The 22,773-nt window shown below is 49.3% G+C and overlaps 1 protein-coding gene across 2 annotated transcripts in view; it reads left to right on the top strand.

Annotated features, from left to right (window-relative positions):
• The first annotated feature begins 211 nt into the window (after window positions 1-211).
• Window positions 212-22,773, top strand: part of MEI1 (meiotic double-stranded break formation protein 1) — a 53,424-nt gene continuing 30,862 nt past the window's right edge. For both annotated transcript variants that reach the window (XM_058673631.1, XM_058673630.1), the window contains exons 1-15: window positions 212-377; window positions 4,121-4,244; window positions 6,000-6,050; window positions 6,464-6,537; window positions 8,408-8,513; window positions 9,012-9,215; window positions 10,562-10,692; window positions 11,993-12,107; window positions 13,220-13,336; window positions 13,544-13,643; window positions 13,724-13,858; window positions 17,432-17,546; window positions 18,984-19,075; window positions 20,470-20,611; window positions 21,997-22,108. In XM_058673631.1, coding sequence (XP_058529614.1) covers window positions 225-377; window positions 4,121-4,244; window positions 6,000-6,050; window positions 6,464-6,537; window positions 8,408-8,513; window positions 9,012-9,215; window positions 10,562-10,692; window positions 11,993-12,107; window positions 13,220-13,336; window positions 13,544-13,643; window positions 13,724-13,858; window positions 17,432-17,546; window positions 18,984-19,075; window positions 20,470-20,611; window positions 21,997-22,108 — 1,771 coding nt within the window. In that variant the 5' untranslated portion in view covers window positions 212-224. The remainder of the gene's footprint in view (window positions 378-4,120; window positions 4,245-5,999; window positions 6,051-6,463; window positions 6,538-8,407; window positions 8,514-9,011; window positions 9,216-10,561; window positions 10,693-11,992; window positions 12,108-13,219; window positions 13,337-13,543; window positions 13,644-13,723; window positions 13,859-17,431; window positions 17,547-18,983; window positions 19,076-20,469; window positions 20,612-21,996; window positions 22,109-22,773) is intronic.

Here is a 22,773-nt window from a genome sequence, read left to right as displayed (position 1 = left end):
CAAGGCTGTAAGTGCTACTTGACACACGGCTGCTGACCTTCGCTGTGGTGAGGCGCGAGGCCACGGCTTCGGGTTCAGGTGGACGCTCTCCACCGGCCTCGAGCCCAGCGCCTCCTCACCGAGCGCGCAGGCGCACTGCGCGTACTGGGGCGCAGTCTCTCAAGTGCGCCTGCGCAGTAAATGCGCGGGAAAAGGGGCGGCGGCGGCGGCGAGAGAGAGCAAGCATGGCTGACGGAGTCGCGTTACGGAAGGACGAAGAGGCGGTGCTGCTCCTCGAGAAGGCCCACTACCGGCACGACCCGCGCTGGCTGCTGCCCGTGTCGCCGCGCCTCTGCCTGGCCTGTGCGCTGGAGCTGCTGCCCGAGCCGGGAGTGGCGGTGCGGATGAAGCCTTCCCCTCCCCACGCAGGACCCTCCCTCGAGGCAGGCGCGCCTTCCCTAGGCTGTCTTCCCTAGGCAAGCCTCGCGAGGTGGCCGACCTCTTCCCCTCAGCCCAGCCCCAGCCCCGGCGGCCCCTCTCCAGGCTGGGCCTTCCCGGTAGCTCATCCCTTCGCCCCGGGGACACTGGGGGCGGCAAGGGGTGGACGGAGCGGGCTGAGGGGGGTCCACCCGCCTCTGCAGTGTTTGTTGTCTGTGGGGTGTCCAAGAAGATTTGGGGAGATCGTTTTCTCTCAGAACTGTCTTGGAAGGGGAGTTCCTGTCTTGGTTGACGGGGTGGGTTCAGTTCATTCTTTATTACTAGGATGTCTTTACACTTTTACACGCTGTTGAAGATCCCAGAGAGCTTTCCTGTGTGTGGGTTAGGTCCACCACTATTTACTGGATTAGGAATAAAGGCAGAATTTAAGAATATCAATTCATTTAAAAGTAATGGTATATGCATTGCACGTTGGCTTTTTTCTATAAAATACAGCGAGTGTACAATGTACTATTCATTTGTTAAAGATTTTTAAAATGTTTTAATGATTTTTACCTAGTTGATTAGGGTGATGAGGGTCAACGGCTATAGAAAGGGTGTATGAGATCACCATTTCCACATTCTGTTTTTTTCTTTCCTGTATCTGGGGGAAAGGGGGGAAACAAGGAAAGAAGCCACACCCAGCCTCCCAGATGCCTCTGCACCCCGGGATGGAGGGCAGCCACCGATACCATGCCAGGGTTCCCGATGTGGGGCGTGCTCTGAGACTCCTGCTCATGGGTTTTCAGTAGTTCAACAGTTCCAAATTACTGCCATCATGCCCTTCCAACCACAATGAAATCTCTCCAGAATCCACTGATTGACATAGTCCATTTTAAATTTTTTAAATGTTTTAAAGATTTATCTATTTTCATTGCAAAGAGAATACAGGCAAAGAATACATACAGAGAGAAGGAGAGACAGAGAGGAAGATCTTCCGTCCGATGATTCACTCCCCAAGTGACCACAATGGCTGGTACTGCGCAGATCTGAAGCCAGGAGCCAGGAACCTCCTCCAGGTCTCCCATGTGGGTGCAGGGTCCCAAGGCTTTGGGCTGTCCTCCTCTGCTTTCCCAGGCCACAAGCAGGGAGCTGGATGGGAAGTGGAGCTGCTGAGATCAGAACCGGCATCCACATGGGATCCCGGTGCGTTCAAGGAGAGGACCTTAGCTGCTAGGCCACCACACTGGGCTCGACATAGTCCATTTTTTTAAGATTTATTTTTATTGGAAAGGCAGATTTACAGAGAGGAAGGGAGACAGGAAGATCTGTCCTTTGATTCAATCCCCAAGCGGCCACAACAATCAGAGCTTTGCTGATCTGAAGCCAGGAGCTTTTTCTGGGTCTTCCATGCTGGTGAAGGGTCCCAAGGCTTTCGGCTGTCCTTGACTGCTTTCCCAGGCCACAAGCAGGGAACTGGGTGGGAAGTGGAGCTGCTGGAACATGAACTGGTGTATGGAATCCTAGCTCTTGCAAGGGGTAAGATTAACAAATTAAGTCATTGCTCCGGCCCGTACTATTAATTAAAAAAAAAATTATTGGGGGGCCCAGCGCAGTAGCCTAATGGCTAAAGTCCTTGTCTTGTATGCACTGGGATTTCATATAGGCGCCGGTTTGACCTGAACTGATTCCCATATGGAATTCCTGTGTCACAGGCAGATGCTAAATGTACATGGGCCCCACAATGTACCTTTCAAACTCTTTTTAGAAACATTTACTTATTTGAAAGTCAGATAGCGAGTGAGAGAGAGAGCTCTTCCATTTCTGTTTCATTTACTAAATGGTTGCAAGCCTTCACTGAGTCAGATCAAAGCCAAGAGCCTAGAGCTCCATCCTGGTTTCCCACATGGATGGCAGGGTCCCAAGCACTTGGACCATGTTTGCTGCCTTCCCAGGTGCATTAGCAGGGAGATGTGTTTGAAGTAGATTAGCTGGGATTTGAACTGGTGCTCTGAAATGGGATTCAGAAGCTTAACATGCTGCACCACTATGCTGGTCCCTATTTTCATCCTTTTTAAGTGAACAGATTTGTGGCATGACAGCAGAAATAACTATTTTCCGAAAACAAAAGAAAAGACAATGAAAGGAGTTGTTTTGTTTTATAAAATTGCAAGCTGTTTGCTTCAATGTCTGGCTAAAAAAAAAGACAACCAATTTCTCATCTGTTTCTGTATTCAATCTGTTGTTTGTCACATGTCGTGTGATCTGTAGTCCTCCACTGTGCACTGTGAGATACCAAGAGAAAAGACCATAAAGAGAGTCTAATACTGTATGAAAATATGTTTACTTTGTGGGCCCTCAGGAAAGAAGCTGGGTGTCTAAGGATCCCCAGAGCACATGCTGACAATCTCTGAGCTAGTACACACGCTGAGGTTTCACTGACGCTGAACGTTCTGTGGCTGCTGGTCTCACAGTGAGTCATATTAATACGCACAAGTGGGAAGAAGATAACACGTATTTGTGGGAATTAGCTAATCCTCCACTTGCAATTGCTGGGATCCCATTTGGGGGCTGGTTTGTGTCCCGTGTTGCTACGCCTCTCCGCTTCCCATCCTGCTCTCTGTTTGTGGCCTGGGAAAGCAATGGAGGACGGTCGGAAACTTTGGGACCCCGCACCCATGTGGGAAGCCTGGAGGAAACGCCTGGCTTCTAGCTTTGGATCTGCTCAGCCCCGGCTGTTGCAGCACTTGGGGAGTGAACCAGTGGATGAAAGATCTTCCTTTCTGTCTTTGCTTCTCTCTGTAAATCTGCCTTTCCAATAAAAATAAGTCTTAAGGAAAAAAAAAGAGAGGGGGAGACTTGCTTATAGCAACTGCTGGGCAGGATCAGGAGGAAGGGGAGGCTTCAGAAGAGCAAACTTTTGTCGTGGCCCAAGATGAACTGGTCGGGAGGCTTCTCCTGGGAGGTGTTAGAGGGATGATTCAGTCAGTCGGTGTTGGAAGAGGAATGGGAAGAAGTGAGATTGGAGAACCAGATTGCGGTCAGTTTCTTGACGAGTTTGAATCCACACTAGGGAGCTTCAATATATCCTGTCAGCTGAAGGAGAGTTACGGAGTCTTTCCGAGTAAATCATTTCAATGATTAGCTTATCTATTATTGTAAGACAGCTTGGTGAAGTAATTAGCAGGAAACTTAAACTGGCACATGTTAGAGACAGTAGGAAATGTAGCTCCCGCTTTTATTGAATGTAGTTTTCTTAACTTCGGCTCCTGGATCGAAGGGTTGGTGTCAGTTGTACCTGTGTTCTGCTCTGTCCTTGGGCTCAGTTCTTAGCTCTTTCACCACTGTGTTGAGCACTTTGTAGGGACACGGGTCGCTGTTCAGGGGCGTGCCTGGAGTATTTGAATTGTGCTGCATTGAATGGAAAGGTGACGAGTGTCTACCCCTTGGCTGTGGAAATGGGAAGAAGACCTGGTTGCAGACTTAGACATGTGTCAGCCCGTGGGTCCCTTTGTGTAAATGGTGCTCCTTCTCGTAGTCCCTTAAGCGGGATGGCCCTCACCTAGTTTGGAAGTTCTTTCTAGTACCATCCTCTAGTATACATTTAGTTCTGTATTGTATATAGTATACAGACATGGTAGTAACAATCGGGAATTACAGTTGTTTGGGTTCGGAATGCCTGGGACTTGATGGGTGTTGAATATTTGTCTTTATTTGCTCCAAGTTGGTACGCAAGAAGCATCTGCTGTCCTGCTTTGGGGATGCCCTCCTGAGACACACCTCCCTGGTCACACAGCTGGTGGCTCAGGACCAGAGAGTCTGCATCCAGTTCATACGCATACTTTTTGGTGAGATTGGAAAGAAGTGTAGCGTGGGTTTTGCATGGGTAGTATGTGCATGTTTACCTGGGACGGGGGGAGGTCTTAGAGAAATGGTGTTGGCAAGGTGATTTCGACTTGGTGTATCATTATGGTTTATTAGCAAATCATTTTGTCATAATGTTGCAGAAATGACTCCCCTTCTAAGATGTAGGATGTATTTTTATGGTAGCAGGCTTTACTACATCTGAGTCGTGAGTAAAGTTGTGAGGGTGAGTGGGCAGTGCATGGTCCTGCAGAGTCTTCTAAGTGGCTCAGAGTCCTGGAATGCAATTTGCTGACTTTGTTGTGACCTTGATCAAATTACCTCTTCTCTCTCTGCCTTAGTAGCTGGGATATGGTGTAAAATGAGGTGGAGTACATATTACCTCAAGTTTCTTCTTGTAATATGATTATAATATCTAATCAAATAAGTTATTTTAAGGAAGAGGGCAGTTGGTGACTGGCATGATGCTTCAACAGGCCAATCCTTCCCCTACAAGTGCCAGCATACCATATGGGCATCAATTTGTACCCCGGCTGCTCCACTTCCCATCCGACTCCCTATCAAAGGAATGGGAAAACAGTAGAGGATGGCCCAAGTCCTTGTGCCCCTGTACCTGCGTGGGAGATCCGAAAGAATCTCCTGTCTCCTGGCTTTGGATCGGCTCAGCTCCAGCTATGGCAGCCATTTGGGGAGTGAACCAATGGAATGGAAGGTCTCTCTCTGTCTCTTCTCTAAAAATCTGCTTTTCAAGTAAAAATAAAAACAGATCTTGAAAAAAGGAAGAGGGCAGATAATTTGTATTAGGTGGTTTTCTGTGCCTGAGACATTTCAGGCTTTTAGGTGCTGAGACTTCCCTTGGTTCAGGAAAGCCAGAGATAACAAGTGCGGAGCGCGTCAGGCTCCAGAGCACGGGGTTTTCCTGCTGTGCCATGCTGACAGTGCTCTTATTTTTAATTTGTTTGAAAAGCAGAGAGGAAGAGAGAGATGGGGGCCAGCATTGTGGCATAGAGGTTAAGCCACTGCTGTGACACTAGCATCCCATATAGGTGTTGGTTCAAGTCCTGGCTGCTTTACTTATGATCCAGCTCCCTTCTAAAGTGCCTGGGAAAGAGAGGCAGAGGACCCACGTACTTGGGCTTCTGCACTCACAGGAGACCTGGATGAAACCTCCGCCTCCTGCTTTTAGCTGGCCCAGCCTGGCCGCTTTGACCATTTGGGAAATGAGCAAGTGGATGTAAGATCTCCCTGTATTTCCGCTTCTCTATAACTCTGCCATTCAAATCAATAACTAACTGTAAAAAATTAAAATGCCTTTAAAAAGACATCTTCCATCTTCTGGTTCATTCTTCAAAGGCTGGGTCAGATCTAAGTTTGGGGCCAGGAGCTCTGTGTGGGTCTCCCACAGGTGTAGCAAGGACCCAAGTCTTAGGGCCATCACTTGCTGGCACGTTAACGGGGAGTGGGAATGAGAATTGTTGCCACGACCCATCTCCAGGCACTTTGGTATAGGATGTAGTTAAGGCAAACACTATTGTTAACCATGACCCCAAAGGCTTAGCTCGGTATTGATCTTCTTAAAGGCAAGGTGGGTCGTTGAAAATCTAGGTGTTCGGTGCTTGGGGTATGTGTCGCTAAGACATTGCTTAAAGCTGCTTTTACTCTTGAGATTTATATGCCTTTATGGATTTATTTTTCTTAGAAGAGAGCTGTTAACTATCCTTACCTCCCTCTCTTCCAAGGACTGTTATGCAGTGTGGAAGATGGGAGCGCAACAAACCTCTGTATTGAAGGTAAGATGAAAACAGATGTGTACTTGGCATTTGAAGCTGGGACTATTGGCTTGACTTGAACATTGTTGAATTTGTCCAGTTGGAGACCAACCAGGAGAACTCAGTTGTCAGTGATGAATTCTGCATTTCTTGCTTGGGTACCTACTGTGTGCTAGGCGATGTATCAGGAGCTGGAGAGACATAGATGATGGCTGGGTGGGATGTGGTATCTGTCCTCCAAGAGCTAGAGAACAGATTGGAACTGATGAGTATCCCATGGACAGGTACAGAGCTTTAAAGTTGCATTTTGTATTGGCTCATTGAAAGTCTTTTGCGTACCTGTCTTTTGTTTACCTGTACGGGCTTGAAGAGACGTCCAGAGCACTGGGGTGGGACATTGTCCAGTAGTAACAGTCATCGTGTCTTCTGCTCAGTCCTTACCCAGCTCATGATGCAGCTGAAGTTGGAGCAGACCATCCAGTGCCTGCTGAGTGAGTGCCACAAAGAGGTCAGTGAGCGACTGGGGTTTCTTGAGGTGCCTCAGAAGCAGAGGACTCTGTCAGAGGTGGGCCGGCTCTCCTGAAGTCCATGGAGAAGAAAGAACTTGTCTGAGGTCACTGATGGTGACCAAGCCGAGCAAGGAACTGAACTCTGACCCTGATGACCCTTGGCAGTGTCCTCCCTCCCCCTTTCAGTTTCCCAAAGGTGACCTCCGTGGGACAGCACAGCTGTCTCCTGGCTCGCTCTCTGCACCTTCCTAAAGACACTGCAGACGGCCTTGACGAATGTGTGACGCGACTGTGTTCACTAGGGTCTAGGCTTGGTGTGTTTTACTTGGGTTTGAGTTGTATGTGTTGTTTTGTACTGCAGAGGTTTGCTATCATCAGCCTCTCAGGAGAGCCTTGAGTGGCTATGCTGAACCTGCTTTTTTTATTGTAGTCAGAGACGGAAGCCGCAGCAGCATTTGTATTGTGTTTAACATGGAAGAAAAACATCAGATTCACTTTTTACTTATTTTGCAGAAGAAAGACAGAAGTCCATCTGAATACCCTTAAGAGCAAGACTTAGTTATGAACTGTATTTAAATGATCAGATCATTATAATTATTTTGCATGTGATTTGTGTATCAGGTTGAATTTATAGCTAGATAACAGTATTTATCATAATGATGCTACTTAGCACTTATTGAACACTTTCTACATACTATGTACCTTGTCAGGTGCTTTTTGTGTAGTGTCTCATTCCCACCAGTGGTCCTATTAGGTTGGTCTCTTAGGATTCCCTGCCAGAGGAATCAGCACAGTGTTGGTAGAGAAGGGAAAGCGTACCCCTGACTTCCCTGTGACGCATGAGGCACGGTGCACAGCAGCAGCTGTGGTGATAATATACACAGGCCTACAGCAAGAGCTGTGATACCAGGCACAGTGCCTGGCACAGACACAGTTCCACTGCAGCAGCTGTGGTGATAGGAGCAGAGTTTCTGGTGCTGGGCCAGTGTTCTGGCTTTATGATGTTCTAGCTTTTACCTTCTGATTTTTGGTTCTATGAGAGGCAAAATTGCTGATTTCAGTTCAGTTCAGTTTAGCTGCACTTGTGGGTTATTGGCTCTGACTTTCCCCTGATAAAGCATTCCCGGTAGCGGGGACATTGGACACGTGGCTGAAGGAGCTGGTTGCTGGGTGGGCGTTTGGTGCTGCAGTGGAGACACCCCTTGGGGTGCCGCATCCCACTTTAGAGAGCCTGGGTTTGAGTCCCAGCTCTGCTCTCTCTTTTTAAAGATTATTTATTTTTTAGTGTAAAGTCAGATATACCGAGAGGAAGAGAGACAAACAGGAAGATCTTCCATCTGCTGATCCACTCCCCAAGTGGGTGCAGCGGCCGGAGCTGAGCTGATCCAAAGCCAGGAGCCAGGATTTTCCCATGTGATTGCAGGGTCCCAAGGCTTTGGGCTGTTCTGCACTGCTTTCCCACAAAGCAGGGAGCTGGATGGGAAGTGGGAAGTGCAGCAGCCAGGGTTAGAACCGGCGCCCACATAGGATCACCGGCACGTGCAAGGCAAGGACTTTAGCCACTAGGCTGAAGTGCTGGGCCCCCAGCTCTGCTCTTGAATCCAGTGTTTTACCAAAGTGCCCCTGAGAGGAAGGAGGTGATGGCTTAAGTGTCTCGGTGCCTGCTACCCACGTGGGAGGCTCGGATTGAGTTCATGCTTCCTGACTACAAGCTGGCTCAGCCCTGGTGTTGTGGGCCAGGAGGTGGGAGATCTCTGTGCTTTTTTAAGTAAATAAAATGAAGAAGTGGATGGTGAGAGCCACGCGTGGTACCAGCATCGCTGTGAGTATAGGAACTCTGCTCCTGATGGGTGTGCTCACTTTTTGTAGCTGAGTAACATGCCCTCCATGCGAGGCAGCCTGGCCACTCTCACCCTTCTTGGCAAGTTGGTGGATGCCATCCCTGCCCTGGCTGACCAGCTGGTGACTGAGCATGGTAAGTGACCCCGGAGGAAGAGCTGTCACTACCCTCAGCCTGCTTTAGTGCTTTAGTCATTCTGCCGTGTGGGCAGCCTCTTCACTGCGCACCCCTGTAAAGCCAGCACCTTCCTGCTTTAGCTTCCTGGATCCCCATCTGAAAAGTGAGAGCTTGTGATGTTGGTCAACTGAACACAAGGTCAGTTTCTTGACTTTGGCCCTGAACTATTTCCATTTGTCTTTTAAACACAAAGTAAATATCTACATTAAATCTTAACCTTCCTTTTGCATAGAAAGAGGAATATAGAAGTCCTTTTTTTCTCCCTTCACAGAGGATTTACGTAAAGACCAGTCATCCCCTCTAAGCCTTTGGCCTTGACTAAGCATCCAGAAAGCATCTCCTATGGGGGAATTTTAAGAATTGTTCTTACTACCTTATTGGGGATGACAGCTTGGCGTTTCCTAGAGTCATTGACATTGTTACTTTCCCCTGCCTCCTTGGTTTTTTCCTGGACAGGCAAACTGATGGAGCATCTGTTGCGAGGCCTGGTGTACCCCAATGAGGGAGTGCAGGCTTCCGTGTGCTACCTCTATGGGAAGCTCTACTCCTCCCCGCTGGCAGCAGAGCTGCTTTCAGGCCACTTCCGAGAGAAGCTGTATCCCCTCTTCCTTTCTACCCTGGATGTTGCCCAGACAAAGGAACTACAGATCAACTGCTTAGGTAAGATGTGGGGCTGGGGACAAAAGAGGAGTGGTGGCGGAGCATGCTGCTTTGCAAAGGAGAGTCCAGGTGCTTCAATGTGGAACGTAGGTTTCCCACCTCAAGTGGCATCTTAAATGCTATGTGTGTGCGTGTTTAAAATTTATTTTATTTATTTGAAGGCAATGTTACGTAGAGATTCTTTTTTCATCTGCTGACTCACTCCCCAGATGGCCTCAATAGCTAGGGTTGGGTCAGGCCAAAGCCAGGAGCCAGGTTTGTCTGGGTATCCCACGTGGGTGCAGGGGCCCAGACACCTGAGCCATCCTCTGCTGCTCTCCCAGACGTGTTAGCAGGGAGCTGGATTGGAGTGGAGCAGTGGAGGCTGGAACTCGCATCCATATGGGATGCTGGCACACAGGTGGTGGCTTGACCTGGCTGTATCACAGTACTGCCCCATCCCTGGACTTTTTTTTTTCTTTTTAACATTTTTTTTAACAACTGACTTGTCGTTTGGTTCCTGGAATGCTCCTTCCTCCATCTGCAATGCTTCCCCTTACTTCTAGTTTCACCTACTTTTCCTTCTAGAGGACACTTGCTCGGGGAAGCTTTTCCTGATCCCTGCATTGGAATAGATCCTCTGTATACATTCCCTCATGTCTAGGTATTTCTTATTTGTAACATTTGTTACAGTACAAGTAATTATTTGTGTGATTTGATTTTTGGGGGGAAGGGGTCTGTTTTCCCTGAATGAGCATGTTCTATTTGCCCGTCAAGAACTCTTTATGGAGAGGCGGGCATTTAGCCTGGTGGTAAGATGTCCAAGGCCCCTATTATAGTTCTGGATTTCCATTCTTGGCTCCTGACTCCAGCTTCCTGTGAGGCAGAGGCAAAGGCTCAGGTGATCGGGTTCCTGCCTCTGCTGTGAAAGACCTGAAGTGAGTCTCCACGTCCGGGCCTTAGCCCCAGCCTGGCCTGGCCCTGGTTGTTGAGGGTGCTTGCGGAGTGAGCCAGATGACTACTTCTCTCTGCTTTTCTGTTTCTCTCCCTCTTTCAAATAAATAAATAAACAAATATGTATGTATTGAGTTTCTGTTGCATATTAGGAAGTAAGTATGTGGGAGAGTAGGTGATGTTGAAATGAAGCTGACATTTTTCTGACCCTCTTGAAACTTAGATTCTGGTGCGTGATTGAGTCATTTAGGAGGTTCTCACTGGATCCTGCTGGCAGGGAGCCGGGTTGTAGATTGTGAACTGGTGCTGAAGGAGACGTGAGGAAGTCTCCCTCGAGTGTCTGAGGGGCTGTCATGGGTGTGCTCTGGATTCTGTGCTCTCCTTACCTCTCTTCCCAACCCTTGGTGTCCTAGGTTTGCTGAGGCAGCTGCTGAAGTATGATCTTTTTGTCTCAATTATCATGGACAAGTCTGCATTGGCCAAAAGTGCTGGAAATGACGGGGGACCACCTGGAGAGACCTCACTGCCCTTGGTGCTGAAGAAGGTACACGCTGTGTGATCTTGGCCGCTAGGTTCAAAGACAGGGGTGAGTTGCTTCTCAGGCCAGGTCATCATCCACTACTTTCCTAGCTAGGGTTTCCAGAAGTGTTCGCCCACTGGATAAAACACCATGTCATGAATTCTTGTCCCCGTTTGATCCCCCTTCATATCTGGGCTACCTGAATAGGAGAATACATACACTAAGAGGAACAAAACCACCTCTGCTGCTTTAGGGGTGAGCCTCTCAACTAGATATGAAAAGCTGCCTTTATCTGGACCTGCTCATGCCTTCAGCCTCACTTGCCTATCTTTCAGACACCTGCAACAGCTTATCCGGGGTCCCAGTTGTGCTGGGTCAGCCTGCCTCTGCCTGGGCAGTACTCTCTGCCCACAGAACCTTTTTTTCCTGTCTGATTCAGGCTTCAGGTCTGTAGGGCTGCCCTGTCCCCTCCTTCAGGTACACTATGCCCTCTGTCCTAGTGCTCGCCCCCCTCTGTTGTGTTTGACCCGCAGGAAGCCTCATCGTGGGGAAGACCTGAGTCGAGCTTCTCCTCCTGCCCATCTGTGTTCAGCACAGGGCTTGGCAGACCTCCACAGCCCTGTGCGATAGCAGGGGTTGCTGCAAAGAGGACTGCGGGCCTAGGGAAGGAGCTGGCAGGTCGGGGTGGGTGAAAAGCAAAAGCCATCTCTGTCCTCTGGTTCACTGATGGCTGTGATGGCCAGGACTAGGCCAAACAGAAGCCAGGAGCCAGATACTTATTCTAGGTCTCCCAGGCACTTGGGCAACCTGCTGCTCCATTTTCATGTGCATTAGTAGGGAGCTGAATCAAAAATGGAGCAGATACCCTAATAGGATGCTGGCATTACAGGGGGTGACTTAACCGACTACCCCACAATGCTGATCAAAGTTCCCAAACCTGGCCGATACCTGCAGTGCTGATTCCTGTGTGCCCAGTGAAATGAGGGTTGTGGTCGAACTTTCCCTTGTCATGTCCCATCAGAACCACATGAGGGCTTTGAAAGCGGTTTTGTCAGTGGAGGCCTGAGCACTGCTTGATAATGTTTTAGTGTTCTTTGGGTGCCACTGGTGAATTCCACACTGTGTTCTTCGGCTGCCTTTGCCACTGCTGTTTGCAGACCCATTCCCATAGCACATAACAGCTCTCCTGGGCACCGTCCTTGTGCCTGAGTCGCGTAGCTCAGAAGGGATCTGAGATGGATTGTCCCTGCCTGGGGGTGCTCAGGCCAGTTCCTCAGTACTGTGGGTGGTATTCTTGGGACACTGTGTCTGTCTGTTTCTCCAGCTACTCCTATCTAGAGATGAGACCTTGCAGGTAGCCAGTACTCACTGCATAACCGCTGTGCTGGTCCACTGCCCGGCAAAGTACGCCCTGGCCTTCATCCACGCTGACGTCCCAGGTAAAGGAGCCCCTTCTCACCTTCTCTTCTGAGGACTCCAGGGTTCTGGCTGGAGCCTGGGGTTGTGGGGGCAGTCACAGCAGCTGCTAACAACCCTGGAAGAGAACCCTTGATAACTCGTCCTGGGGGCATGGGGTGGGGACAGTTCACACCAGACTCTTAAGTAGGTCCTGTAAGATGTGAAGCCTGTTTTTTTTTTTTTTTAAGAATTATTTTATTTTTATTGCAAAGTCAGATATGCAGAGAGGAGGAGAGACAGAGAGGAAGATCTTCCATCCGATGTTTCACTCCCCAAGTGAGCCGCAATGGGCCGGTACGCGCCAATCCGATGCCGGGAACCAGGAACCTCTTCCGGGTCTCCTATGCGGGTGCAGGGTCCCAAAGCTTTGGGCCGTCCTCAACTGCTTTCCCAGGCCACAAGCAGGGAGCTGGATGGGAAGTGGAGCTGCCGGGATTAGAACCGGTGCCCATATGGGATCCCGGGGCTTTCAAGGCGAGGACTTTAGCCGCTAGGCCACGCCGCCGGGCCCATGTGAAGCCTGTTGTTACAAATTTCTCCTATGACTGAGCAGTTTGAGGCTGATCTCTGCCAATTATGTAACCGTCCAGGAATGAAAACCTAGTATGGTGAAAGACCAAGGGAACCAATGTTTCTCAAGGAACTGTGCCCCAAGCTGCTTTGCAAGTCACCGCTTTGAAATGCCCAGCTTTGGTTATTGGTGAGGAAACTGAGGTTCTAAGGAGTTAAATGACTGGTTCAGACAGACGAGGCGAAGTGGCCTGTAAAATCAGTTCTCCCTGGCTTGAACAGTTTTGTTTTTCTGCTTTTGCATCACACTGCTGGAATTAGATCAGGAGAATGAGGAGGTCTAGATTCCAGGCCCACCTCTACCACTGGGAGTGCCTGTCTCTTGGCCTCGGTTCCCTCTCTGTTAGAAGGAGGAGGTTACTCTAACCCCAGGGACACGCTGCAGGATCGCTAGGGACCTGATGATCACGTCTCTTGGAGACAGAATAGGCAAGTGAGATGCTGAGTAACTGGAGGTGGTGTTAGTCCAAAGGCCCAGAACCCATGGCTGGCCTTCATTCTTTCTGCTCCTTTCCTTGGCCAGAGTTCCTCTTTGAACATCTTTCCTCTTCCAACGAAGCACTTGTCTGGTCCAGCTGCAGCTGCTTGATCCTCCTGGCTGAAGAACCACTCTTCTTTTCCAAGTGCCACACGGTGTATGGTTGGTACTGTGGGTCCTATACTTTTGGGGGGTGGGGGCAAGTAGAAACCAAACCAAACTCTGTGTCCCTGCTTTGTAAGGCTGCGTGGCCATCACTGGCTTCTCAGTGGAGATAGGAGAGGCCAGCCCCATGACCACCTCTTCTGTGGGGCAGTAAAGGAACCACAGGGCCCTGATCCCTGGTCTGCATCCTTCCGCGTGAGGTAGGGATTGAGGCAGTGGTGAGAAGCCTGCAGGAAAGCCTGCGGATGAACAACACGGAGTTGCACAAGCAAGGCCTGCTGCTCTTCGCTGAGATCCTGACTCGGTGAGCCGCCGGGGCCTGGCAGGAGGACAGGGAGCTGCGGGAGGAGTTCACTCACTCAGTTCTCATCCACCGTTTTCCAGGCAGCCAGAGGAGATCAAGTTGTTCACAAGCTCAGCCCTCTGCAGGGATGCTGGCCGTGCCCTCCGCGAGGCCGTGAGCAGCCCCGTGCTGGAGGTGGCCGCCGAGGCCGTGAGGGCCACCTGTGCTTTTCTGAGGTGAGGGACCCAGGCAAGCTGAACTGTCCACCCCTGCATGTGCCAAGAGGCCTGTCCAGGCCAAGACAACTTCCAAGGGACATTTGTTCCTTAGGTCAGAGCCATTTTCTTGAGTTATTCTGACACTCCGTGTAACCTGTTCTGCCTGGACAGAATGGTAGCATTTACATGTGGAACACCCTAGAAGAGTCTTTGAATTTATTTTGTTTCCTGACACTTTTTCATCTGTTTGTCATTGTTTAGTAACTTAAGGGAAAATTGTTGGCTTTTTCTTTTCTTTTCTTTTCTTTTTTGTCCCGGCCTGACTTTATTTCTCAATGTTTTTAAAATGTATTGATTTGAGAAGTAGAGACACAGGGTGTGGGGAGAGGCAGGCTGAGCTCTCATCCAGTAGTTCAGTTTCTGGTTGTTTGCGGAGGCTGGACTGGGGCTGAAGCTGGGAGCAGGAACTCAGTCTAGGTCACGTGTAGTTGGTAGGATCTGGTTGGCTGAGTCATCACCACCGCCTCCCAGGGTGCTGGAATCAGGAGCCATGGCCAGGTGTGCTGATGTCAGATGTGGCTCAACACCCACTACCTATTTTTCAACTCTTTTAATGACTACTCTGTTTTTACTTTTACATGTTTTAGTAAGATTTATATATGCATATACATAGAAGCACTTGGGCCATCCTCTGTTGCTCTCCTAGGCACATAAACAGGGAGCTAGATTGGAAGTGGAGCAGCCAGGGCTGGAATCGGTGCCTATCCGGGATGCTGGCACTGCAGGTGAAGGCTTAACCTGTTACACCACCGTGCCAGCTCCTCTTTTAAAACAAAGTTGTGAATTTTTTTTTCTTTTAAAGATTTATTTATTTTATTATAGCCAGATATACACAGAGGAGGAGAGACAGAGAGTAAGATCTTACATCCGATGATTCACTCCCCAAGTGAGCCGCAACAGGCCGGTGCTGCGCCGATCTGATGCTGGGAACCTGGAACCTCTTCCAGGTCTCCCACGCGGGTGCAGGGTCCCAAGGCATTGGGCCGTCCTCAACTGCTTTCCCAGGCCACAAGCAGGGAGCTGGATGGGAAGTGGAGCTGCCGGGATTAGAACCGGCGCCCATATGGGATCCCAGGGCTTTCAAGGCGAGGACTTTAGCCGCTAGACCACGCCGCTGGGCCCGGTTGTAAATGTTTTTTTCTGCTCTAGTCTAGACTATGCCTTGATTCCCAGACATATTTTGTGCCCCTAACCCCTAATTTCTGTGCCGTTCTGGGGGGAATTCCTGGAGCAAATGAGATCTCTTCATTGTTGGCTTATGACTCTGTTTTCATAGATCTGCTAAGTCAGTCAGTTTAAAAATATTTCGTGTTACCTGTTTCTTTTTTTTTTTAATAAAGGTTTTACTTTCTTGTATTTGCCTTTAAAAAAAAAAACAGATTTATTTGTTTGAAAATCAAAGTTACAGAGAGAGTTGGAGAAACAGAGAGGTTAAGAGATCTTCCATCTACTGATTTACTCCCCAAAGAATTGCCACAACCAGGACTGGTCCAGGTTGACACCAGGAGCCAGGAGCTTCATCTGGGTCTCCCACATGGAAGGAGCCTAAGAACTTGTATCCTGTTTTGCTGCTTTGCCAAACACATTAGCAGGGAGCTGAAGTGGGCCATCCAGGACTCAACTAGTACCCATATAGGATGCTGGAGCTACAGCCAAAGTTTTTTTTTTTTTTTTTTCAAAAATGTATTTATTTTTATTGGAGAGTCAGATTTGCAGAGAGGAGAGACAGAAAGATTTTCCATCTGCTGATTCACCCCCCAAGTGGCCACAATGACTGGTGCCGAGCTGATCCGGAGCCAGGAGCCTCTTCTGGGTCTCCCACGTGGGTGCAGGGTCCCAAGGCTTTGGGCCGTCCTTGACTGCTTTCCCAGGCCCCAGCCAGGGAGCTGGATGGGAAGTGGAGCAACTGGGACATGAACCGGCACCCATATGGGATTCTGGCATATGTTAAATGAGGACTTCAGCCAGTAGGTTACTGTACTGGGCCCGCAGGCCAAGTCAGTCCACTGTACCACAGTGCTGGCCCTCACTGGACTCAGCAAGCTGAATCTTGCCTTAAGGCCAAGATTTCTACTAGTGGTCCCCTTTTCCTGGAATTTTCTTCTTTTTAAATCTTTGTATAATTTCTTACCCTTCAAGTCTCAATATGTCCTTCCCGTAACAGACCCAGCAGACCGCAAGTGACAGTTTTTGCTATGTGTGTTCTCTATCCAGCTCCCCACATACAAGCTCTAGGAGTTTCGGTACCTAGTCTGCTTTGTTGGTGCCATGTCTCTTATTCCTAATAGAAAAGAGGAAAGGATATTGAAAAGGACAGTGATGGGATGCCTGAAATAGTTATTGATGTAGTAGCTTTTATTCTGTCTCTTACATTTCTAACAAAATAATATATTCAAGTCATAAAAAATGAAATAGTACATATAGTTTATGATGAAAAGGTGTAATTGAAACTAATTTGAAAGAAACTAATTTGAGCTCACTTTAATTTGAGTGAAGTAGCTTTCCAGATCTCAACTATGTGCTCTTAATACCCAATGTTGTTTTAAGGCATTACTCATTGACTTGCCAGTGAACATCTGGCAGTTAACTTCAATTTTTTCTCTTTGCTATACCTCCTTGGCATTTTTTTTTACTGGATACTATATCATGTCTTTGAACTTCTACATAATATGCTCAAAACTTGTATTTCCCGACTCCCATGCGAGGAGTTAGCAGTACCCATTTCTTCCTTATCCTTCCTCCTTTCTATTTCAAGGTCAACCAGTAGCCTTTTAATTGTGAATTGCAGAGGTTGTTAATATATATTCTCTCTGCTGCTATGATATTTAAGTTTAGGTTGGATCAGCATTTGTATTTCAATGACTTCAGTCTGTCTCCTTTCCTTCTTGTCCTCCCCTGGATTTGAATCTCTAAATCTGGGGCCTGAATCCCAGAGTGGGTGTCACCCACTGAGCCAAGAGGGTGCTCCAAGTGAAGAGAAAGAACAGTGTCCATGCAGAACTGGGAGTCCCCAGGGGGCTGGTGCTCTGGTGAACTGTGCTGTCAAGGGTGAGAGATTTAGATTTGGGGAAGGACCCTAACCCTAACTGGAGTGTGCCACACGTGTTGGTAAGAAACAGAGTGATTTCTGAGGGTGCAGCAGCCAGTCAGGCCAGCAGAAAACATGAAGGGCACTGGTGGCTGAAGAAGCTGAGAGGCAGGTTGGGTCAGAATCACGGAGAGAGGTGGATAGGAAGCAGGTTGTTAGCACTTGGATGATTTTGCTTCTGATGTTAACTGTCCTTTTGGGCAGGGTGCTTTGGAGAGTCTCGAAGTGCAAGTAAAAGGGAGGATTAAGACTGAGAAACGATGCAAGGAGTTTAAAGGCGGAAGAACCAGGGCCTGCTACTCTGTAGAATAGGAGCAAGGGTTTCTGTGAGACCAGACCCTGTGTTCTGGTCCATCCAGGCCCTCTGAGAGCCTGCTGTGTGTGGGGGGGTGAGGGGCAGTGGTCTGCAGAGTCCCCTCACCTGCTCTTGTCTCTGGATACAGGAAGGATCACCAGAGCGCCCCACCCGTGCAGTACAGGGAGCTGCAGGCCTTGCTGGAAGCCATGCTGAGCCGGTGTGTGGAATTCTCCCAGGTCTCACTCAACAGAAGGTCCCTGGTCAGTGCACTGCCATCTGGTTTTTGTGGAGTTCCTGCCATGATGTATTTTGAGAAAGAAAGATTAGTGCGTCACTTTGCTTCTGTATGTCATTTTTAGCTTTTTCCTCATACGCACATGCCTACATTGAGGTGTTTTATTTTGTTTTTCTTAACTATAAGGTTCAAGGATTACTTTCCTTGATTTTATAGATGAGAAAACTGAAACCACAGAGGTTAAGTAGTTTATTCCCCAAGATCGTAAATGAGCAGGTACTTGGGCCTGGATAGTACATTCCAAGGTGTTTGTACCCAGGCCTGTTACTTATTTTGTCTCTTTATGTCATCCAAGCAGATATGATCAGTGTGCTCACACAATTACGTGAGGCTGATTCAATATAATCAGTGTGCCGTGGTGGTTGGCTTGGAATGTTCTTGGATTTAGGATACCAGGGAATATGCCGTCAGTGGGAACACTGCGTCTTTCAGGGATCCACACACCTGACGAGGTGGGGAGTTCCCCATGTGTCACGTCTCTAATACAGACATCACAATCTGCTAGCTGCTGTGACAACTTCCTGCATACTAGCCCATGAGCCAGTTCTGTGGTTCACAAGGACACAGGTAGTCAGGCTTCCCCCCTTTACCATTTTTTATTTCTTTTAAAAAAACATTTATTTTTATTGGAAATTCAAGTTTACAGAATGAAGGAGAGACAGAGAGAAAGGTTTTACATCTGCTATTTTACTCCCCAAGTAGCCACAACGGCTGGAGCTGAGTTGATCCAAAGCCACGAACCAGCAGCTTCTTCTGGGTCTCCCATGCAGGTGCAAGATCCCAAGGCTTTGGGCTGTCATTGACTGCCCTCCCAGGTCACAAGCATGGAGCTGGATGGGAAACTGGGCTGCTGGGATTCGAACCAGTGCCCATATGGGATCCTGGTGTGTGCAAGAAGCTGTCGTGCCAGGCCCTTTATCTTTCATTTTTAAAGAATTTGTTCATTTATTTGAAAGACAGAGATACAGAGAGAGAAGGCAAGACAGAAAGATCTTCCATCTCCTGTTCACCTACCCAGGCTGAGCCAGGGTAATAAAGCAGGCACTACATCAGGGCCTCCCACTAAGTGGCAGGACCCCAAGTACTTCCGCCATCTTCTACTGCTATTTCAGGTACATTAGCAAAGATGCTGGATCGGAAGTGGAACAGTCAGTTCTCACACTGTTGCTCATATAGGATGCCGGTGTTACAGATGGCAACTTAACGTGCTGTGCCACATCAATGCTGCCCCAACACTGTGCTTAGAAGGTGTTACTACGTTTGCAAGTGTAGATGCAAGAGCTTGTGGGAAGTTGGGTTTCTGGGCACATCAGGGAGCAGTGTAAGCAGAGGAGGCCTGCAGATCCTTGAGCACAGAGCAGGTTGACTAGTAATAGGTTCTTCACTCTTCTTCCCACCTCAGGGCCACGGTTACAGCCGGGATTCTGAGAAGGCCATTTTCCGAAGGGGGACATTCATCCTGAGCACTCTGGAGGGGTTTAGAAGTGCCTGCAGGTAAGGGGCCCTCCCTGGTCCACAGTCACTGCACAGAGTGGGGCTGCTGCGGGAGAGTCATAGTGAGGACGCGTTCTGGAAGAGCTGCTTCATTTCTGATGCTCTGCTTCATAGAGGCTTGCGGCTGGGCGGGAACTGAGCGTGTGTGGAGGAAGCTTAAAGACAGGTCACTGGGGTAGGATATTATTTTTTTGTTTTGTAAGAGATTTTTTGTTTGTTTGCTTTGAAAAAGTTACAGAGGGAAAAGGGGAGACAGAGAGAGCTCTTCCATCGGCTAGTTCACTCGTCCAATGGCCACAGTGGCCAGTATTGGATCAGGAGCCAGGAGCTTCTTCTAGATCTCCTATTTGTGTGCAGGAGAGCCAGCACTTGGGTCCACTTCTGGTTTTCCCAGGCCCTTAGCAGGGTGCTGAGTCCGAAGTGAAAGAGCAGAACATGAACCAGCACTCATATGGGATGCCGGCATCACAGGCGTCCGCCTCACTTGCTGTGCCACAGCAACGCAACCCCCACCCCCAGCCAAGCTGTGTCCACAGATTCCTCCTGGTGGGGTCTGCCGCTGTGTGGAAGTCACCCCAAGGGCTAGCACTGTAGCTATTCACTGGGCAGCATCACAGCTTTGTTATCGTGTCTTCTGTGCTCAACAGAAGCAGTAGGAGACGAAGAGGGAGCCTCTCCTCATAGTCTCATGGAAAAGAGGCAGCTGTGCATGCCTGTGTGGAGTTTGCATTCTGGGGAAAGAGCTCCAGGTAAAGAGCAGCATGTGGAAAGGGCTGTGAGACAGCAGCTAGCATGGAGTGCTCAGGGCGGCCCATGACATGGGGAGGGCTTGCAGGAGACTAACGAGCCAGGGACCGCTCTGCTCCTCAGCGAGATCTCTAGAATTCTCTACGGATCTGACAGCGAGGATGATTCCCCTTGGATCTTCAACTCAGGGATCCCACTAAGAGGTTGAGTCATCCTTCTCTCTCCCTCTTTTCTTCATCTCTCTCTTCCTCCTTTCCTCCTTCTCTCTCTCTACTCTCTTCCCCACCCTCTCTTTCTTTAAGTTTTTGTTTGAAAGGCAGACAGAGTGAACGCTCCCGTCTGCTGGCCACTCTCCAGATGCCTGCAGTGGCTGAGACTGAGCCAGGATAAAGCTGAGAATTGAGAACTCAACCCAAGTCTCCCATGTGTGTGATAGGAGCCCGGTCAGTGCAGCCATCATGTCTGCCTACCAAGGTCTGCGTTGGCAGCAAGCTGGAGTCAGGAGCCAAGGTGGACGTGGCTCTGAGCATGGGATGCAGGCATCCTAACTGGCATCTTAGTTGTGAGGCCAGACACCGTTCCTAGAAGGATGCTTCTAGCCTGTGCTGCCTGGTGGTAGTGGATATACTCATGTGTTGGTCTCCTAGGTTGGCTGTGGAATTTCAGAATGAGCCTTTGGCCCAGGAGAATCCATTCACAGCCCCAAGCGCCGAGAAAGAAGACACCCTGGAGGCCTTCTCAGAATTCCTTCTCAGCTCCTGTGACTCTCTGTGTATCCCCATGGTGCTGGTGGGTCCCCCGAGTCGTGGTCAGCTGCAGCTCGGGGGAGAGAAGAATGTGAGGGTGGTCTGGGCTGAGAGGCATAGGCAGTGTCTGCTTAGCTGGCCAGCTGAAGCCTTCCCGATGTCATTCTTGCAGCCACTTCTTTGGTTTTGAAACTAAAGTATAATGTTTCATTATGGAATGCATATATGCTTCTGAAGAAAAAGTAGAAAGCAGAAATAATAATATGTAGGTGATGCTTGTGGAGTGACAAGCACCTTATCTTTGTTGCTTTGTGAAATCCTGCCAGTGACCCTGGGAGATGGGTGGTGCGATTTTCCCTGATTCATGGATGAGGTTGTCATAGTCCAGTGGTTCTGAAGCAAAGAGGTGATAGGCTGGGACTGAACCTGTGACTTCAGCTGTCCTAGATGTTTTTGATCAATGAGCAGTGATGGATATCTGTGACTTAAGCTACAATAAGGAACACATACGTGTGTTCCCTCAAATGAGTAGGTAGCTCTGAATAAAGAGCTCGCCCTGCAGAGCTGTTTCGAGCTGAGGGTGAGATGCAAGGAAGAGTGGGGCCTGGAGCTGTTGACTCTCCGGGTGACCGTGGGTGAGTCCTCTCCTGCGAGTCCTGTAGGTCAGGGAAGGGTACGGGGAGGACCCCCTGCTCTGTGAGAGACGGCCTCTTTCCCTTCAAGAAGTTGGTGAGTCAGCTGTGCACCAGCTGGTTGTGGGCAGGAGCCCAGCGCAGGGTCCCGTGACTGAGGCTCAGGCATCTCACACTGGTCTCCTCATCTGCTCTGCCTTCCTTAGAGCTCAGTCTAGAAGTAAATAATAGAATGAGTGTGTTATTCCTGCTTTCCACTTTTCTGTATTTTATACATTTTCTTTAGTGAGCCTATCTTAATTAATAGTTAAAAGCAACAACCTTGATTTACAAGCCAAACGGGTGGTATCTTACAAGTACACTGCCTCTGAGGCCCCAGCTGTTGAGAGATGGGAGGTGACTGACCCCGGGGTCCGTGGTGGTGACTGGGTGTAGACCTGGAACCAGAACCCACATTTTCTTCCCCTTAACCTGGAGCTGTGCTATCCTACATTAGGCTGTAGGATCACCAATAACCGTGAACTCACCTTGTAAACTATATTGTTTATGCTGTTACTGCTGTGGTGTGTACGCTGGTTTCTGGGAGGCAGTTCTTCGTGTTGTTCCCAGGGAGGTGAGGGATTCACACACTCTCAAGTGGCAGACCTAAGGCTCAAATGTGGCCTTGTGGCTTCTGCTTCCTCTTCCAGTGAGAGAGACTAGCTCGCCATGGCGGTTTGACGCTGGCTTGTACTGATGCTCACCGTGCTTCTGAGGCTCAGGCCTGCTGGCTGTGTTTCCTCCTGTTTTTATGCAGAGACACCTGGAGCAGGCCACTCAGCCGGCCCTGGTGGAAGTCTTCTTCTCGATTCTGCACAGCCTGTTTGTCATTGTTCCCCACATGAAGGAGAAGTTCTCTGAGAAACTTGGTAAGCAGCAGGCACGTGGGAGTGGGGAAGGAGGGCAGGCATCACACGGCTGCTTGGAGGACCCAAAGAGAGCATAGCGGTAGGGTGGGCCTTTGTGTCCTGGTGAATCTGTACCCTCTGTGCGTCCAGTGTTGGGTGGAAGAAACTAATACACACTCCCTTCCCCGTTCCTTCCGTGCTCCATGGCCCCCGGGCTTCACAGGATGGGAAGCTTCTCCGGCTGTCCCCCGGCCGTTGTGACAACCGAACTATGTCGCCATGTACCTCCCAGCCGCTCCAGTGGAGGTGCCTCACTGTACGCCGAGGGCCATTTCTAAAGCCGGGCCACATGGCTGCTGAGCGCTGCTCCAGCGCCTCTGGGATCTCACTCTTCCCTCACCATCTGTTCTCTCTTCAGTGTAAACTTTCCTTTCCCAGTCAGCGGAATAATTCCAGCAGCAGAATCAGTCTCCTTTGTCTTCCTAAGACAGGAGCAGCAGTGGAGTGATGGGAAGCGGGAGTACCCACAGAGACGGGAAGGAAGAAAGTACTGGCAGTTAGCAGTACCTGGTTAGAGACAGCAGATAGTGTCATGTCCTTGTGTGCAAGCAGGTGTTCTACATGCACTGGTTACTTCTTCAGAGAAACCTCTGCATTCTTTAAAGGTTTATTTATCAGAAAGTCAG

This window comes from Ochotona princeps, chromosome 15 (genome assembly GCF_030435755.1).
Source record: "Ochotona princeps isolate mOchPri1 chromosome 15, mOchPri1.hap1, whole genome shotgun sequence".
NCBI lineage: Eukaryota > Metazoa > Chordata > Mammalia > Lagomorpha > Ochotonidae > Ochotona > Ochotona princeps.
This window is presented reverse-complemented; position numbering and strand designations above follow the sequence as displayed.